This window comes from Trichechus manatus, unplaced genomic scaffold, assembly GCF_000243295.1.
Source record: "Trichechus manatus latirostris isolate Lorelei unplaced genomic scaffold, TriManLat1.0 scaffold00019, whole genome shotgun sequence".
Taxonomy (NCBI): domain Eukaryota; kingdom Metazoa; phylum Chordata; class Mammalia; order Sirenia; family Trichechidae; genus Trichechus; species Trichechus manatus.
Window position 1 is genome coordinate 9,631,967 of NW_004443955.1, and position 19,907 is coordinate 9,651,873.

Genomic DNA, 19,907 nt, shown 5'->3' on the forward strand with positions numbered 1-19,907 from the left:
TGACCTTAGTAAAGGTGTTACAATCCCACCCTAATCCTCTTTAACATAAAATTACAATCACAAAATGGAGGACCACCACACAGTACTGGGAATCACGGCCTAACCAAGTTGATATACACATTTTTTGAGGGACGTAATTCAATCCATGACAGCACCATAAGGCGAGCAGTAGTGCTGCCATTTTCTTTTCCCATGGTGCTCTCTGGCACCATAATGAGAGTCCGTGGCTCTGCATCCTGGCCCTTCTTCTCCCTGAAAAATTAGATTCCTCCCTGAGCTGTAACACTTGTAAAAGGGGTATTGTTAGCAAGTTTCTGTTGGTTAGTAAGTTTCTTAGGGTTTTTCTGGAAATTACTAGTGCCAGTTCAGTTTCTAGTACAGCAGTGTAGGTTTTCAGGAACGAAGTCCGTGAACTCAGTCTTGGGAAGGTTATGTTAGAGAACTTTCAAACAAGATGACAAAATAGTGACATGCTCCAAGTGGACCTTGAAATAGCAACATGTATTCAACCACGAGTTGTCCATGTGGGTGTCCCAAATCCGAAGTTTGCTTAAGAAAGATGTGAGCAGCACGTGGGGGAGATTTTTTTGTAATTTCCTTTTTGGGAAATTTTGCCTGGTGTACTTGGGTCATAGCAGGAAGTACAGATCCAGGGTGGGGGCAGTTGAGAGGAGTTCAGACAACAAGGCTGGTTCTAGAAGGGCCCTTCGAGGAATAGTCTGGGGTCCAGCCCCAGCCCCGCAGAAAAGGGCCCTGTCACTCAGCTTGGTCAGCACTGGTGTCACTGGGGAGTGGGGCCCCAAGTGGATCCCGGCCTCTTTGTCTGGGGAGGGATCAGATCAGGTTCTGGGAAGGAGGATTATGAAGGACCGAGGAGCATGCAAGCAGGTCCACACAAGCCAGAAGCTTTGCCTTGGGAGACATACCAGGACAGCAGAGACAGGGCAGAGCTGCCTGAGAGCTCTCAGGGCTCGGGCAGGGACAGTCCTTTGGGCTTCTAGCAGAGGGGCTGGGAGGCCGGGGCCAGCCACATCAGACTTGCCTGGGCTCCACTGTCCTGCCACCCCTTAGCTCCAGGAAGGCCAGCCCTGTGCAGCTTGTGTCCAGATTTTTTATGAGATGTGGTGATATCCTCCCTTTTTCCTCTGTGTTCAAATCCTCCCCACCCTCAAAGGCCTTTCCTTAAAGCCCTGCCCTATCCATTCCATCTCCTTCCACCCTTTCTGCCTCTGAAGTCCAGTGAGGTGTGTACTCAGGGATGTGCACTTTTCTAGCAATCCTTCTGGCTGTTCTGTGTGTGTAACTTTAGTTCTCAGGGCTGGGTGGGTGGCACCAGGCCCTTTACCTTTTCTCTACATCCCCTGAGAGCTTAACCTACATCAAGGAACTTGACAGTCACAGGACAGGGCAGGGAGAAGGACTGGCAGCTACACCTTGCTGTATCACCTAAGCGCTGGGGGAACCCGGCAGTTAACTCCAACACTTGGAGCTCTAGTTTTCTCACCTGTAAAGGAGGAGTGGGAATATCCATCTCTTACATGGAAGGGCTTTGTAAACCCTAAAGCACTAGGTAAATGTAGCATCAGCAGCAGCATTGTCATTGTCATCATTATCTTGTTACTGATAAATAACTTATGTCTAGGAAGTTCTAGAACTTGACTTAACATACTGGCTCCCCAGACCCCTTTTGATTCTCTGGACATTGATTTCAGTTTCAGTTGCTCAGACTGGATCTGGCTTCTGGCTTCAAGGTGGCACAAGTGGAGAAAGTATGTTGTTGTTAGGTGCCGTTGAGTCGGTTCTGACTCACAGTGACCCTGGATACAACAGAATGAAACACAGCCTAGTCCTGCGCCGTCCTCATGTAGCGTTGCTAAGCTTGAGCCCACTGTTACAACCACCTTGTCAATCCATCTCGTTGAGGGTCTTCCTCTTTTTCACTTGCCCTCTACTTTACCAAGCATGATGTTCTTCTCCAGGGACTGATCCCTCCTGATAACGTGTCCAAAGTAAGTATGTGAGACGAAGTGTCACCATCCTCATTTCTAAGCAGCATTCTGGCTGTACTTCTTCCAAGACAGATTTGTTCATTCTTTTGGCAGTCCGTGGTATATTCAGTATTCTTTGCCAACACCATAATTCAAAGGCATCAGTTCCTCTTTGGTCTCTTTATTCATTGCCCAACTTTCACATGCGTATGAGGCAATTGAAAACACTATGATACGGCTTGGGTCAGGCGCACCTTAGTCCTTAAAGTGACATCTTTGCTTTTTAACACTTTAAAGAGATCTTTTGCAGCAGATTTGCCCAGTTCAAAGCATCGTTTGATTTCTTGACTGCTACTTCCATGGGTGCTGATTGTGGATCCAAGTAAAATGAAATCCTTGACAATGTCAATCTTTTCTCTGTTTATCGTGATGTTGCTTATTGATCCTGTGTGAAGACCTAAACCTTAAATTTTATTAAATAAAGGAGATTATGGCTTGAGGCCTTCTTTAAGAGAAGGCTTAGGAAGAAATGTCTTTGGGGCAAATTAGATTTGCTGATTTGGATTTGTTCTCAGTGGAAAATTCAGGTTTTTTAAAAATGTGATTTAAGAACTTTTTTAGAAGTATAAAAGTAAACACGTTAATTGAAGAAAAGTTTAAAGATAAAATACATATTTATACATGCATCTTCAATATACGCACACATGCACATGCGTTTTACAAACTTGGTATCATGTTGCATGTCTGTACATGTATGTGCATCCAGTCTTATATCCTGGTTTATTTGTCTAGCATAGAAACACACCGTCTTTAACTTCTGGTCTCCAGGTTTGCAATGGTTTGGAGCAGCCGAGGAAGCAGCAGCGCTCTGATCTCAACGGACCCATTGACAATAACAACATTCCAGAGGTAATTTTTTCCTAAGGATGGGAGTTCCAAGGTCATTATGAGGCAGGGCCCTACTGTTGGAGCTGCTCACCCATGGTCTGTTCACGCACCCTCTCCCTGATGTTCCCATCCCACCAGGTGCCCAAGGGAGAGGGCAACCAGGGTGTCCCTGTAGGGGAGGAGATGAGGGCCGTTCCTGCTGATCCAGGACCACACCATGGTGTGTCCAGGTATTGCTGATGGTGCATGGCAGAAACTCATGCTACTGCATGGCCTGATAACTGGGTTCTAAACCAGGGCCTCTCAAAAATGGCGCAGTTGACATTTCAGGCTGGATAATTCTTTGATGTGGGAGCTGCCTGTGCACTGTAGGATGTTTAGCAGCATTCCTGGTTTCTACCGACTAGTTGCTAAATATATAGGACCTTCTTCCCCCAGTCATGATGGCCACAACTGTCTCCAAACCCCAAAACTAAATCTGTTGCCGTTGAGTTGATTCTGACTCATAGTGACCCTATAGGACAAAGTAGAACTGCCCCATGGGGTAGCTGGTGGATTCAAACTGCTGACCTTTTGGTTAACAGCCAAGCTCTTAATGACTGCGCCACCAGGGCTCCAAAACTGTCTCCAGACATTGCCAAATGTCCCCTGGGGACAAAATCATCCCTACTGAGAACCACTGTTCTAAACCAACAACAGAATTTTAAAAAACAGTCCTTCAATAAAGTAAGCCTGCCAGGGTAGAAACTATTAAAATGAGGCCTTAAGCAAGTTATTTACCTTTTCTGGGGAACATAATTTGGATGAGATTTTTTTAACTTTGATGAAAAGCATGCCACCCACAGAGTGGGGTCCACCCCTTTATCTTGCTTTTAAACATGTGTCAGGCAATTCTGATGCCACCCGTGGGAGAGCCACTGGGCTGTGTGGTCTCGAGGCCCCCTTCTGGCAGTGTCACGCCAGTCTGAGGGTCTTTAGATAGTGGGCTTCCATGCCCCAAGCTTTCCACTGGGAACTGATTCCATGTGCCCCCTCCCAGTATCACATTGCCTGAATGAGACTGGTTTGCTGTGTAGAGTTGACCTCTGGGGAACACCAGGCACTTATGGGGCTTAGCTTTTCATGTTAGATGTTATCTGTTACAACTGTCATGTGTTTTATTTTTCCCTATTTCAAAACAGACAAAGAAGGTGGCATCATTTCCGAGCTTTGTGGCTGGTAAGTGACTTTGAATTTTCTCTCTCGGTGGGCCGGTACTTTTACTTTTTGTTTATCCTGCAAAGCTTGTGTGGAAAGCACACTTCCAAGGTGAAGACAGTGCTGTCACGGCGTGAGGTGCTTAGGCATTTGATGACTTGAGGGCTGTGTAGACTATTTAGTAGTGGGGATGGGCCTGCTTATGCGGGGAACAGTCGACATGTCATTACTTACACCCTCACTAACCGCATCACACGTGACCTTCATGGTTGAATTAATAGACTGAAATGTGCCTGTATATACAGCTTATTATGAAATAACACTTTGATCATGGTGGATACAATTGCATCAGTGTTCAGGCTGTTGTTCTTTTTTTTAGAATCTCCATTTCCTTCTGCCCTCCCTTCTTTTATTTCATTTTATTTTTTTGTGGGGGTTAATATTGCATTTCAGCACTCAGTAAGGAACAGCACTGATGGCACTGTCCTGTATCACTCTTTGATGTGGGGAGAATGCCTGCTTGTTGCTGACAGGACCCCCTTTGCATCATCTGAGTGCATGTAGTAGCCTCGTGGGGCTCGGTTAGGAGTTTCTGGAGATTTCTTCTAGTGGTCCAACATCAGAGTGAAAAGTCTCTTAATTGGGATCCTTCTTGTTGCCAACATGATGTTTCGTGCCCCTGCTGGTGTGTTATAATAAACAATGTGAATTTTATTACTTCTTTCAGTAAGCTGGTAATTTTTATGAATATTTATAGAACAAGGTAAATTAATCTTCAGAAATAAATGACTTGTAAACCTTTAAACCTTTCCCACTCTGGTTTTCTTACTTAGTAGAGAACTGAAGTCTGAGAACTGAAGGGGTCCTCCCACCCCAGATTTCCCTTCAAGGAACTTGTTTGAACCAGGCTAAGACCAGCTTAAACAGGTTTAAAAGTAGATTAACTGGCTCAAACCAGTTTTGACTGCTGTAAACTGGCTCAGTGTTGCTCAAATTGGATAAAAATAGTTTTGAACTGTTGGAGCCAATATTATACAATCCAAATAGACATGAACCTACTTTAACCAATTCAAATAGGCATAAATGAGTTTTGTCCAGCAGTTTAAATGTGGTTTTAAGTAAGCTTTAACTGGTTCAAATGTTTTTCATCAAATCACAACAGGTCATGATGATTTCAGCCCAGCTGGCTAGCTACAGTTTTTGAGGTGTAAGTCCCTGGGTGTGCAAATGGTTAACATGCTCAGACGCTAAGCAAAAGTTTGGTGGTTCGAGCCCACCCAGAGGCGCTTTAGAAGAAAGTCCTGGTGATCTCCTTCTGAAAAATCAGCCACTGAAAACCCTGTGAAGCACAGTTCTACTCTACAGAAATGGGGCCGCCAAGCATTGGAATTGACTTGACAGAAAATGTTTTTTATTGATTGGCAAGAAGAGAACAGAAGTGTATGGTTTTAAAGAGCAGTCATTTATTTTCTCACAGTTCAGGAGGTTAGAATTCCAAATTCAGGGTGTCAGCTCTCGGAGAAGGTCCTTCTTTGTCTATTTCGGCTTCTAGTAGCCAGTGGCAATCCTTGTCTTGTAGATGGCACATGGCGTCTTCCCACTGTATGTGTCTGTGTCTATTCTGCCCTTTTTATAAGAAAAAGGATTAGGTTTAGGACCCATCCTACTCTGGTATGACCTTATTAAGACAACAAAAGAAAATCCTTATTTCCAAATAGGGTCATTCACAGGTATAGAGGCTAGGACTTCCACATAACTTTTTTGGGGAGACACAATTGAATCCATAACAACGAGTATATGTTGTAAAAGTCCAGATTTTCTATAAAGCTAAAAATGTGCTTGTTAAACCCAAGATGCTGGTCCGAAGCAATGAGACCTAACAGCAGCAGCTTCAGTACAAAATAGCAAAGGCCAGTAACGTGTTCTCTTGATCACACTTAATCCAGCAGCCAAAGCCCATGCTGAAATGTCACCAAACACTCACCACCCTGCCAGCAGCTCTAGACTCACACCAAGTGCTGCGTGGTCTCGAGTCTCAGGCCCTGGGGCCCTTGATGTTCTGTCTGCACCATGTGAGCTTCCCCAGCCTCTGTGTTGGCGGCGTGGGAAATGTGGGGACCCCAGTCCCTGAACTTCCAGGCCTGGGCCGAGCTTGCCCTTCATACCTTCCTTCTCAGGTTGTCACACAAGGACACAGCCAACTTGTTAGTCTCATACATTGACACTTAGGGTCGGACCCTTGGTTTTCTCTGACGGTGAGCAGTTGGGGTGAAACCTGTTCAGGTCAGACTCCTAAGATGAGGACAACTCACACCTTCTTCTCTGTAGCCTGTGAGAATGGGGTGGGTGCTCCTGAGCCCTAGCACAGGCCTGGTGGCTGGGTGCCTGGGATATAGGGGTGCTGTTGGCAGGAGGGCAGGGATAAAGCAAACCTGTAGGGCCAGAGGGAGTTGGAGGTTCCAAAGGGGGATTATGAAGACCAAAATGACTTGTTCTTTTTACAAACAAAATTATGTAGTTTGCAGTCAACAGGAATAGGGATTAGACATACTTTAGAATATGAAGTATTCCACGGAGGTTTTTAAAAACGTCACAGAACAGTGCTTAAGTCAGGCTGTGAGTGAAAAATGAATTCTACCCTTGAAATCCCTATAGTACTTCTCCCCTAGTCCCTGTCCGCAGTGGAAGCCCCTGTTAAATTCCTTGTGAATCCTTCTAGAAATTTCCTGGACAGATACAAGCCTATAGACAGACTCTTTTCTTAAAATAGATATTGCCCTAGGCGCATGGGTCTGCATTTTGCCTTTTCGTTTATTGGTAGAGCTCGGAAACAACAGCTATTGTTGTTAGTTGCCATTAAGTCGTCTCTAACTCATGGTGACCCCGTGTGCAACAGAATGAAATGTTGTCCAGTCCTGCACCGTCTTCATTGTTCTGCTCGAGTCCGTTGTTGGAGCCACTGGGTGTTTTGAGTGCCTTCCACCCTAGGGGCCGCATCTTCTAGCACTGTATTGGACTGTGTTCTGTAGTTGGCCAATTTTGGGTCCATGTAATTATTTCAGCGGCTGCAGAGGATTCTGTTACATAGGACGTAGCTGTGGACTGACTGTTAGGTGGCTTCCAGCCAGCACAGGAGCGAGCAGCCTTGTGGCTGTCTTTGTGTCCACGTGTGAGTTCTCCTATAGAAGCAGTTCCTAGCTCTCGCGGGGTAACAGGCCGCCAGCACGCTAACTTTGATGGATGATGCCAGATGTCCATCATGACGCCGTCTATCAGATGACATCTCCAGAAGTCCCCCTTCCAAATAGGGGGCCAGTTACACTGCCCTTGGTTGTGTTTGAGAGTGCTGTTCCCACACGGTCGCTGGAAGTGTGTGCCATCTGATTGTTTGATCTTAGCCCCTGTCTGAAGGGTGAAGAGCAGCATCTTGCTGACTGAACGTGCCTATCTTTCATCTTCAATGAAGCCAAACACCCTTTCAGAGGTCTGTAAGCCGTGTGTTTCTTTCTCTGTGCGTTGCCTGTTTGTTGCCTTCGCCATTGTTCTGTTGGATTTTTGGTGTTTCTTATTGATTTGTACTATTCTTCACATATAAAGGAAATTAGTCATTAGACTTATATTGCAAAACTTTTCCCAAGTTACTGTCTCTTTTGATTTTTTTATTGTAGTGTATTTTTTACTTTGTTAAATGTTTATTTATTTATGCTAATTTTTTACAGCAACATGTAAAAAAGTTAGCACAGCACACTTATGAAAATACTTGGGTGGGGGGCCCTGTGGTTGGCAAAAATAGAAAAACAGACACATCATTTGCATAAAAATACAGCAATCGTGGGATATACCTTTTTTAAAAATAGCACCTTTTTAAAAGGATCCAGTCTTTTAATTTATTTTTATCATAAAAATGTCAGACATACAATAGAATAATGAATTTCATCTGTTTTACCTGTTCTTGGCCAATATGGCTTAATCTATACCCCATCTCTTCCCCACATTATTCTAAAGCAAATCTTAGAGCTCACATCATTTCCTATTTAAATATTTCATTATTTACTCTAAAAGATAGGAACTCTATTCAAAAAAAGTTATTCCAATACTATTATCACAACTAAAATAAAATTAACAATAATTTCTCTGTATCATCAAATATCCAGTGTTCACTTTCCCCAGTTTTCAGTTTGCATGTTTGAATGGGGATCCCAGTAAGGTCCGTATGTTGAGACTGGTTGATATATTTCAACATTCTCTTATGTCTCTTTTATTTTATAGGTTCTCTGTTCATCTCTCTTTTTAATGTCTTGCTACTTTTTTGTTCATGCTGTTGAAGAAGAAGCTCTGTCATTTGTTCTGTAGAGTCTCCTGCAGTCTGGATTTTGCTGGTTGCACCCTCATGGTGTTTTGTATTGTTGTAATACTAAAAAAAAAAAGTTACTGTCATGGTCAGTTTCACTGGAAAATTCTACCAAACGTTCAGAGAAGAGTTAACACCACGACTACTAAAGGTATTTCAGCATAGAAAAGGATGGAATACTCCCAAACTCATTCTATGAAGCCAGCATAACCCTGATACCAAAACCAGGTAAAGACACCATAAAAGAAGAAAATAACAGACCAATATCCCTCATGAGCATTGACACAAAAATCCTCAATAAAATTCTAGCCAACAGAATTCAGTAACATATCAGAAAAATAATTCACCAAGATCAAGTGGGATTCATACCAGGTATGCAGGGATGGTTCAACATTAGATAAACAATCAATGTAATCCATCACATAAATAAAACAAAAGACAAGAAGCACATGATCTTATCAATCAGTGCAGAAAAGGTATTTGACAAGGTCCAATACCCGTTCATGATAAAAACTCTTAACAAAATAGGAATAGAATGGAAATTCCTCAATATAATTAAGAGCATTTATACAAAGCCAACAGCCATCATCATCCTAAATGGAGAAACTTTGAAAGCATTCCCCTTGAGAACGGGAACCAGTCAAGGATGCCCTTTATCACCACTCTTACTCAATATTGTGCTGGAGGTCCTAGCCAGAGCAATTAGGTTAGAAAAAGAAATAAAGGGCATCCAGATTTGTAGGGAAGAAGTCAAAGTATCTCTATTTGCAGATGATATGATGTCACACACAGAAAACCCCAAAGAATCCTCAAGAAAGCTACTGGAATTAACAGAAGATTTCAGCAAAGTATCAGGATGCAACATAAACAAACAAAAATCAGTTGGATTCCTTTACAGCAACAAAGAGAACTTCAAAGAGAAAATCACCAAATGAATACAATACAATACAATATTTACAATAGCCCCCAAGAAGATAAAATACTTAGGAATGAATCTAACCAGAGACGTAAAAGACCTATACAATGAAAACTACAAGACACTACTGCAAGAAACCAAAAGAGACCTGCAGAAGTGGAAAAACATACCTTGCTCCTGGGTAGGTAGACTCAACATCGTGAAAATGTCAATTCTACCTAAAGCAATCTACAGATACAGTGCAATTCCGATCCAAATCCCAAAGGCATTTTTTCATGAGACAGAGAAACAGATCACCAACTTCATATAGAAAGGGAAGAGGCCCTGGATAAGTAAAGGATTACTCAAGAAGAACAAAGTGGGAGACCTCACACTACCTCATTTTAGAACCTATTATACCCCCATGGTAATCAAAACAGCCTGGTACTGGTACAACAGATACATAGACCAGTGGAACAGAACTGAGAATCCCGGTGTAAATTCATCCACCTATGAGCAGCTGATATTTGACAAAGGCCCAAAGTCCATTAACTGGGGAAAAGACAGTCTCTTTAACAAATGGTGCTGGTAAAACTGAATATCCATCTGCAAAACACCGAAACAAGACCCATACCTCACACCACGCACAAAAACTAAGTCAAAATGGATCGAAGACCTAAATGCAAAACAAAAACAATAAATATCATGAATAAAAAATAGGGACAATGCTAGGAGCCCAAACACATGGCATAAACAGAATACAAACCATAAATAACAATGCACAAACACCAGAAGAGAAACTAGATAACTGGGAGCTCCCAAAAATCAAACACTTATGTTCATCAAAAGACTTCACCAAAAGAGTAAAAAGACAGCCTACAGACTGGGAAAAAAATTTTGTCTACAACAAATCTGATCAGCATCTAATCTCTAAAATCTACAAGATACTGCAAAACCTCAACAACAAAAAGACAACCAATTAAAAAATGGGCAAAGGATATGAACAAGGACTTCGCCAAAGAAGATATTCAGGTGGCTAACAGACACATGAAGAAATGTTCATGATCATTAGCCATTAGAGAAATGCAAATCAGAACTACAGTGAGATACCATCTCACCCAACAAGGCTATCATTAATCCAAAATAATAAATGTTGGTGACGTTATGGAGAGACTGAAACATGTATACACTATTGGTGGGAATGTAAAATGGTACAACCACTTTGGAAATCAATCTGGCGCTTCCTTAAAAAGCTAGAAATAGAAGTACCATACCATCCAGCAATCCTGCTCCTTCAGAATATATCCTAGAGAGATAAGAGCTATGACATGAATAGATGTATGCACACCCATGTTCATTGCAGCACTGTTCACGATAGCAAAAAGATGGAAACAACCTAGGTGCCCGTCAATGGACGAATGGATAAACACATTATGGTATGTTCACACAATGGAATAGTACACACGGATAAAGAACGATGAATCTCTGAAACATCTTGTAACATGAGGAATCTGGAAGGCATTATGCTGAGTGAATTTAGTCAGTGGTGAAAGGACAAATATTGTATAAGACCACTATTATAAGAGCTCAAGAAAAGGTTTAAACACAGAGGAAAATGTTCTTTGATGGTTACAAGGGTGGGGAGGGAGGGAGAGGGGTATTCACTAGCTAGATAGTAGCTAAAAATTATCTCAGGTGAAGGGAAGGACAGCACACACTACAGGGGAAGTCGGCACAACTGGACTAAACCAAAGCTAAGAAGTTTCCCGAATACAATCAAACACTTTGAGGGACAGAATAGCAGGGGCGGGGGTCTGGGGACTATGCTTTCAGGGGACGTCTAGGTCAATTGGCATAACAGTTTTTTAAGAAAATGTTCTGCATCTCACTTTGGTGAGTGGCGTGTGGGGTCTTAAAAGCTGGCAAGTGGCCATGTAATATGCATCAATTGGTCCCAACCCACCAGGAGCAAAGGAGAATGAACAACACCATAGAAACAAGGAAAGTATTAGCCCAAGAGACAGAAAGGGCCACATAAACCAGAGGTTTCATCAGTCTGAGAGCAGAAGAACTAGATGGTGCCCGGCTGCCACCAATGACCGCCCTGACAGTGAACACAACAGAGAGTCCCTGATGGAGCAGGAGAAAAGTGGGGTGCAGAACTCAAATTCTAGTAAAAAGACCAAACTTAATGGTCTGATTGAGACTGGAGGGACCCTGGAAGTCATGGCTCCCAGACTCTCTGTTAGCCCAAAACTAAAACCATTCCCAAGGCCAACTCTTCAGATAAAAATTAGACTGGACTATGGGACATAAAATGATACTCATGAAGAGTGTGCTTGTTAGCTCAAGTAGATACATGAGATTAAATGGGCAGCTCCTGTCTGGAGGCGAGATAAGAAGGCAGAGAGGGTCAGGAGCTGGTTGAATGGACATGGGAAGTCCGGCATGGAAAGGAGGAATGTGCTGTCACAGTATAGGGAGAGCAACTAGGGTCCCATAACTATGTATAAATTTTTGTATGAGAGACTAACTTGAATTATAAACTTTCACTTAAAGCACAATAAAATGAAATTATAAAAAAAAAAAAGTTACTGCCAAATCAGTTCCAACTCATGGCGACCCCATGTTTTTCAGAGTAGAACTGAGCACCAGTTCTGTGATCTTAGCAGCCATTAATGATTATTGTCTAGATCCATTAATTGATAACCAAAAAAAACCAAAGATGTTGCCACCGAGTCAATTCTGACTCACAGTGATCCTATAGGACAGAGTAGAACTGCTCCATAGGGTTTCCAAGGAGCGGCTGGTGAATTTGAACTGCCAATCTTTTGGTCAGCAGCCAAGCTCTTCAAAGTTCGATAATGTGGTATTATAATTCCATTATTTCTTATTCATTTATTAGCTGGAATTCTATACAGAGAAACTTTCCCTCATCAACTCTTTGGTTATCCTGAGTATAGTTCCTATAGGAAAAAGCAGGATAAATGCTTGATTCCTTCTAAAAAATTTTTTTCAGATTAATAAATTGTTTCCCTAACAGCATCCAAAGATAACCAGTGAGGTTTTATACTATCATTAGGAACTCTTAGATTTAAATATAGTCTGTGTGTTTCAGGAGCCCTTGGGTGGTGCAAATGGTTAATGCACTCGGCTGCTGATTGAAAACCACCTCGGAAAAAAGGCCTGGTAATTTACTTCTGAAAAATCCGCTATTCAAAACTCGGTGGAGCATAGTTCCGTACATGACACACATGGGGTCGCCATGAGTTGGAATCGATTTGAAGGCAACTGATTTGATTTTTTGGTTTGGTTTCAATATTGTAGTTATCTTTATTGATGCTTAGATTGTCTCGTCTTTGGTCAAATAGGAGCCTGTTTAGGTTGGTTCCTAAGCCTGACTGCTAATGATCCCAGTAGTCTTTGATAGCTTCCTTGTTGTCTGGTGTAACTAGATATACTAGGATCATCTTAAATATTCCTTGCCTCAGACTTATAGCCAGTTATTTCTCCAAGGAGCCCTGGGAAATTATTTTAGCGCCCATAATCTGGGTACTGTGGGTGCTCATTGCTACTGATCTCGTCATTGATTCAGAGGTCAGAAATATGTAGATATGTAGGCCACCTCTGATATGGCCCCCAGGGATCTCCACCTCCTGGTATTTATGCCCATGTGTACTCCCCTCCTCTTGAGAGTGGGCCGGACTTACTGACTTGCTTCTGACAAATAGAATGCAGCAGATTAGGTTCCAAAAAAGACTGGCTTCTGTATCTCTTGCTCTTTCTTGATCTCTGTCACTGGCTTGCTCTGGGGAAACCAAGTGGACATTTTGTGAGTTGCCCTATCGAGAGGCCCACGTGATGGGGCTGATTATCTCTGGCCAACAGCCTGCCAGGACCTGCGGCTACCAGGTCGCTATATTTTGGGGTCATTTGTTTGCGTAGCAATAGCTAGCTAACACGCTATTTTTAAGATGATTCATACTGCTACTTTGTCAGGACTGTAGAGTTTTTTTTTTTTTTTTTAAAATACAGGGTTTTTCCGTTTGTATCCTCTTTTTCCTATGCCCAAATTCTGCTTCTTAAGGACACCAGCATAATTACTTACCACACCAATTGTACAGCCGTCTCAGGTTAAGAATACCAGCACTGCCAAGGATGTATGACTATAGATACAGTTTAAGGTTTATTTGTCTTTACTGTTGTCTGTAGAGTATAACCCACTTTTGTTGTTGTTGTTAGTTTCTCTCAAGTCTGCTCCCAACTCATGATGACCTCATATGCAACAGAATGAAATGAGGCCCAGTCCTGAACCATCTTCATGATGGTGGGTATGTTTGAGTCCATTGTCTTGGTCACTGTGTATTTTGAGGGCCTTCCAGTTTAGGTGGCTCATCTTCCAGCATTATATCAGACAGTCTTTCATAGTGATCCATAGGGTTCTCTCGGCTGATTTTCAGATGTGGATCTCCAGGCCTTTCTTCCTAGACTGTCTTAGTCTGGAAGCTTTGCTGAAACCTGCCCACCATGGGTGACTCTAGTGGTACTTGAAATAGTGGTGGCATAGCTTCCAGCATCAAGGCAAAGCAAGCCACCACAGTGTGACCAAGCGACGGACAGGTGGTGGATAGCCTTCAAAATCATTTGGAATAGTTCTCTTTGTGGATATGTCACAACCGGATACATGTTTGGATTCATTTGTTTCATTTTTTTTCTTAATTCTTAGGAATTTGCTTTTTCATCTAACTTTGTTTTATAATTGAATAAAATAATTGTGTCGTTCAAAAGTAAAATATTCAGAACAGGGTATGTCAACGATGTCTAGTTTCTTCCCCTATCACCTCCACCCTTCCTCCCGCTATAGATAAGCACCGTTAATATCTGACGTGTCTGCATTATAAACATACCCTTCCCTTATGGAACTGGTTGTATGCTGTGCACCCTCTTCTCCATCTTGCTTTTTCTACGTCACACTGAATCCTGGAATGTAGGCCACAGCCCAACTCTGCACAGCGGTGAGTGAGGTTCTCCGCAGCCCTCTGCACTGTGCCGTGGAGCCCCCCTGCGCAGGCAGGTGCACCAGGGTTTATACCACCGCCCTGCCAGGGAATACTTGGGTGGTCTCCATTGTTTTTCTGTTGCCACTGATGCTGCGGTGAGTAACCTCATGCTATGTCTTTTCATATTTTTACCAGTTTTTTGATTCATGATTCTTTTTTCTGGGAAATAATTTTCCAAGGTGCAAGCTTATGCTTAGGATCCATCTTGGGCACATCTCTACAGTGTGTCGAGCTTGGATTTGATCCTCCTTCTGGACTCCCTGTCACCACTTCTCTTCCTCCCAGCAGCCAGTGTCTCTCGCTCACATGGTTCTGAGCTATGGAACTCTCAAACCCTCTTCCTCCAGTGGTGACCGACCGGGGCTGCAGGTCTGGTTCCAGTCCTGCAGGCCCAGTTCTCCAGACTGCGCTCCTCTCTTTCATGGCAGCCTCCCAGGAGCCTTTGTAACAGGGGTGTTGGAGGCACAGCCAACCGCCATGTCACAGTCTGGCTCCAGGACGGGCTAGTGCGGTGGGGAGGCAGGGGGCAGGCAGAGCCTTCCGGGGGCCTGGAGACCACCTGGATCTGCCGGCAGAAGGTCCGACCCAGACCCCAGTTACACGACTCTGAAGTTCATCCCCTCCTGTGTCCTCTTCCTGTTTTAGATGCCCTTTCTGGGTTAGCTCTTCTGCTGGCCGAGGCAGGTTAGCTGGCATGTGGCCTCCACATGCCCCTTCATCTGCTCTGGCCTCTCCTTCCCTCCTGTTCCATCGAGCCCCAGCCCCTCCATGTAGCTGAGGCCAGGCCCCCTTGGAGCTTTGGCACCTTGCATGATCTGACCTATCTTCTGTCCTATATCTTTCACTCTCCCTCCACTGGCTTTTGAACCCATCTGCCCCATCCTACACCTGTCCGTAGCTTCTCTCCACCTTTCTCTTCTCTTTCTCAGCCAGGATTTGTGAACGCCTGCCTCATTTCTGCACTGACCACCCACACTCCACAGCACACTGCCGACTCCTGCCCTGGTCTCCTCCCAAAGAGCCCTCGGGCCACTGCTGGCTCCTGGTCACGATGCCCAGTGAACATGGAGGAATAAATGCAGGTGGCCTCTCTCCAGCATGGGTGCAGGTGGGCACACATGGCACCCATGCCCCTAGCTTCCCCTGTCCTCTTGCCTGTCTGACCTTCCTCCATGCCCTTTGTCAATTCACCATCCACTACGGGATACGGGGTCTGGAGCTCGGCATGGCTGGGTCCTGGGCCCTTGTCCCACCTCGCTCCGTGCCCCTCCTCCCCCAGTGATTTCACCCATGCCGTTGGCTTCAGCTGGCATCCCCACACAGCTGGTTCTCAAGTCTGGTTCTCTAACCTGGACTGCTGAAGCCAACTGCCTCCTCGGCTTCTTTTGTGAAACTCCACACCTCAGAGAAATTTGTGCGGATTGCACACCCTAGCTCACACTCCTCCAGGCTCCCTCTCTGGGCAGCATCTTGTTCGCTGGCCGCGCAGCCAGCTATCAGACCTCACCCTCACCTCATACTCCAGTCCAGCTCCTGGCCCTGTTGCTGTAACCCCCAAAGTGGATCTGTCTGCTGCGGTCTCCCCTCTGTCGCCATCCTGCTCTGCACCACCATCAGCACTGGTCTGGACCACGGAGTGTCCTCCAGCTGCTCGCCCTTCTTCCTCTCTGCTGCTTACTCTCTGCAACCAGAGTTCCCTTCTCTAGCAGAGTGATTGGGCCACCTCCCTGATTGATACCCTGGAGTGACTGTCCTCGGTGGCCTACAGTCCTCACATCTGGCTGGTGCTTTCTCTGCAGCCTTGACTTGTTCCACCTGCCGTCTCACTCCTGTTCCAGGCAAGCTGAATGTCCTGTGGCTTTTCTAGGGTGCCTCACTCCCTGCTGCTCCTGCTACCACAGGGCCTTTGCACCTGCCTTGCTTCTGCCTGGAAAGCTCTTTCCTTCTTTGCCTCTGTGGCTTGTTGCTTCCTTCTCATCCTTCAGCCCTCACCTCAAAGGCAGCTGTCCACATTCTTCCCGAGGCAGACCCCTGTTACTTTATCCTTGGTGCCATGCCCTTCCTGTGGATCACTCCCCGCAGGCCATCATTGTGTGTTTACTGGTGACCACAGAGTGGATGTCAGCCCTCCCTCTAGCCCATGAGTGCCATGGTTTTAGTCGTCACAGCTCCACACCCAGAGCTCCAAGATGTGGATGTCAGTGACCTGTGAGCTGGGGCAAAGCCATTTGACCCACTGTGGACTGCCCTTCTTTGTGAAATTGGGAGAGTGTGGTCTACTTCGCGGGGTTGCTGAGGACTGGGTGGGAATGCGCACTTGTGGCACAGAGCTCAGGTGTGTTGGGGTGTGGGTGCTGCAGTCCACACACCCACACTGTCATCTTGCAGCTGTGCTCTGGCTCCACCTAGACCCCTGCCAAGACCCCCAGGGAGGAGCAGGCACAGTCTGTGCCCCCTAATTCCCAGAGGAGACCACCTGGCTCCAGACTGGCTTGTTGGAAACCTCTGTTCACGACCCACCTTCAGAAGGTTTTTCACCAAGGGTAGCAAGGTGGGGGCGTTGAGGTGTGGCTCCATGGGGCCTCCCATCCCTTCCCCTTTGCAGAGAGCTGAGAGGTGGGAGGATCTAGAGTTTTTGGAAGTGGATGTTTCAGATGGAAGCCTCTTGCCTCTTTTTGCTGGGGGCCTGGCGGGGAGGAAACCACTGTTTTATTCTCCAGGCTGTGCCAACACATTATACATATGCTTATGTAAGTGTGATGTATGTCATAAAAATAAAATAAAAAGGAGAAGTTGCGCTCTGGGGAGACAGGATCTCCTTTGAAACTGTATCTTTATTCTTTTGTCATTCTGTCGCCCTCTGGTGGTCTCGGCTTAGGGTTAGTTCAAGAGCTAAGCAAAGAAAGAGCTATTTATACTGGAAAACTTAGGGCCAACTGCTTTAGTATTTCAGTGAAGCTGTGTGATTTGCTTTTGCATTTAACAGTTGGATTGAGGGCTGTGTCGATGAACCAACTCCCCCCAAGTGGACACTCTTCTCTGAGTCCAGCTTCTCCTTTCCAAGCGTGTGAAGTAAGCCTGTGTCAGACTGGCCAGCAGGATGTGTTGGCACCGCTGCACCTATTGTTTCCTATTAACAACAGAGCAAGGCAGGACTCAAAAGAGCCCCCTGGCAGAGGCAGGGAGTCTGGTAGGGTTGCGCAGAAGCCTTTTGTCATTCGTGGGCCTCTTGGGTCTTTTCTGGCTCTCAGCCCTTCCCGGGGAGCAGGGCAGCTGATGCTGTCTCTGGGGGAAATGTGGACAGTGTTTAATAGATCTCTTCAGGGGCGTGGGTTGAGACAGGACCATAAGCCTCCGAAAGGCCTGTGGTGAGCTGACCACGGTCATGTGACCACAGGAGAAGTGGCCAGGGAGAAGTCAGAGGGCAGCAGCCTCAGAAGGCGGGAGCCGGATTCAGAAGGGAAGGCCTAACCCCACCACCACGTGACCCGTTGTCTCCAGGGGAGGAGTGAGCATGAGCACCTGCCCTACAGATGGACGTGGGAGGACACTTGCCAGGGCCAGACCCGGGGGCCACCGATGGTGCAAGGCCCCATTCCTGAGGGTGGCTGGGACGACCAGCACTTTCCAGCAGAGCAAAGTGACACCATCTCCCATTCAGTATTAGTCACAGTGTGACCCTTTGTGGGGTGACCCTGGGCATGTCAGATGCCTCTGGACCACGTTCACTGGGGAGAACAAGGCCTGGAGAGAAAGAAAACAGATGTGCTTCTCATCAGACACCCCAGAGGTCAGGGTGGAGGGCCTGCATGGGTCAGCCGAGGCCCCGGCCCTCTGCTGGGGTCGCCCCTGCCTCCCCCTAACTGGTGACAGGCCTGGGTTGGCCACAGTGAGGGTTTCCTCTCCCACCAGTGCCCCATGTCCTATGGCCTCAGCCCTTGGCAGCCAGTCCCGCTCAGCTGTCCCTGGGGCACACAGCAGGCCTGCTGGAGAAAGGGTGTCGTCCTCCGAGTGGAGGACCAAGGCACCCAAGGTGGAGCACCAGCGTGGGTGCCGCCTGGAACCCTGAAGGGGTCAGTGGAGCCTTTCTTTCCCTTGGGCTGGGAGTAGGTGTCCGGAGCAGTGTCCCCTGGAAGTTCATGTCCCAGCCCCTGCGTGAGGGGGTGACGCCGGCCTGTGGCCTTTCAGGTTGACATTGCTGATTGATTTGCTTCTAGGATGATGTGAGAGGGGGTGGTGCTTGTCTGCGAGAGACCAGGCGCTCCCCACACTGGCTACAAGTCAGTGTAAACTGTGTGTGCGTGCGTGCGTGCGTGCGTGCGTGCGTGCGTGCGTGCGTGCGTGTATTTAAAATAAAGACTCCTGGGCCCCACCCCAGGTTCATAGACTCAGAATCCCCCAGGGTGGGGCCTAGGACTCCGCATCTTCGGTGCTCCACAGCCAGGGCCTCTCTCGGTCTCCCTCCCCACTCCTTGGATGACATCAGCCTTAGGAGTTTGAACTATCTGCCACCTCCCCATGTCCCACAGGCACCACGTTTGGAAGGAGCCTGTGTCTGGGTGGAGGGAGGGCCACTGTCCAGGGTGGGCCGACTCTGTCACTTCATACCAGTATACGCTCTGGCTTTCCCTGCCCTTTGAGGGCAGTGTGTTTGCATACCCCCAGCCTGCTGGATAACACATGAAGCCTGCCAGTTGGCACACATATATGCCTTTAACATCTACGAAACACGTAATATTAATCCTATCTTTGCAAAAATGTGGTGGAGGAAAACAAATCAGGAATTATCTTCCCTGTTTTGTGAAGAGGAAATCGAGGCTGGAGAAGGGGCAGAGATTGGCCCAAGGGCACAGGCCCTGCCGAGGGGCTGGCAGAGGAGCCAAGTCTCAACTTGTCTGGGGAGCCCAGCCGGCTCCATGTGACCTAGAGCACCCTGCTGTCTTCAGGGGGACCTGGGTGATGTCCCACAGCACACACTTGTTGTCAGAGACCCGTCTCCTCACGGCCAGGCCCTCCCGCCTGCTACTCCTCAGCCTAATGGCCACTGAGTCACCGCCTCCCCCTGGGACCTGCCTCCTCTGCACCAGTTCTGTGTGTACTATGCACGGTTATCAGTGCAGGAGAGAGGGTGCCTCCCTGCCCTGGTCCTGCTACTGCCTCAGCCCCGGGGCACAGCCTAGCCCTGGGGGGCCTGCTTGTTAAATGCTGATGGGGGGCAGTGCCTTCTCCGTGCTGTGTTCACAGCAGAGCCATGTATGGAGGGGAGTCTGGGCTGGCAGAATTAGGGAGGAGCCAGTAGTCTCATTCTCCTCACCCCCTGACCCCACGCAGTTCTTGGGTTCTTCCCGAGCCCCAAGGCTCCTTTCAGTACTGCAGCGCCCATGGTATTAGCATGATGCACCGAGCTCTCGCTGCGCCTTGCCTTGCTAGGCACCGCCCTTGCCTTGCGCCCTGAGTTCTGTGCTGCACCCAGAGTGAGTGTCACTGACCCTGGGGCAGGTAGGTCCATGACAGGGGCCTCTAGCCCC

General features: G+C 46.6%; 1 protein-coding gene across 1 annotated transcript in view; it reads left to right on the forward strand.

The window, feature by feature from the left end:
* The window catches only part of APBA2 (amyloid beta precursor protein binding family A member 2), a 94,520-nt gene that overhangs the window by 33,776 nt on the left and 40,837 nt on the right, over nucleotides 1-19,907 (forward strand). Inside the window, exons 2-3 of the mRNA XM_004372635.2 lie at nucleotides 2,817-2,897; nucleotides 4,058-4,094. Coding sequence (XP_004372692.1) covers nucleotides 2,817-2,897; nucleotides 4,058-4,094 — 118 coding nt within the window. The remainder of the gene's footprint in view (nucleotides 1-2,816; nucleotides 2,898-4,057; nucleotides 4,095-19,907) is intronic.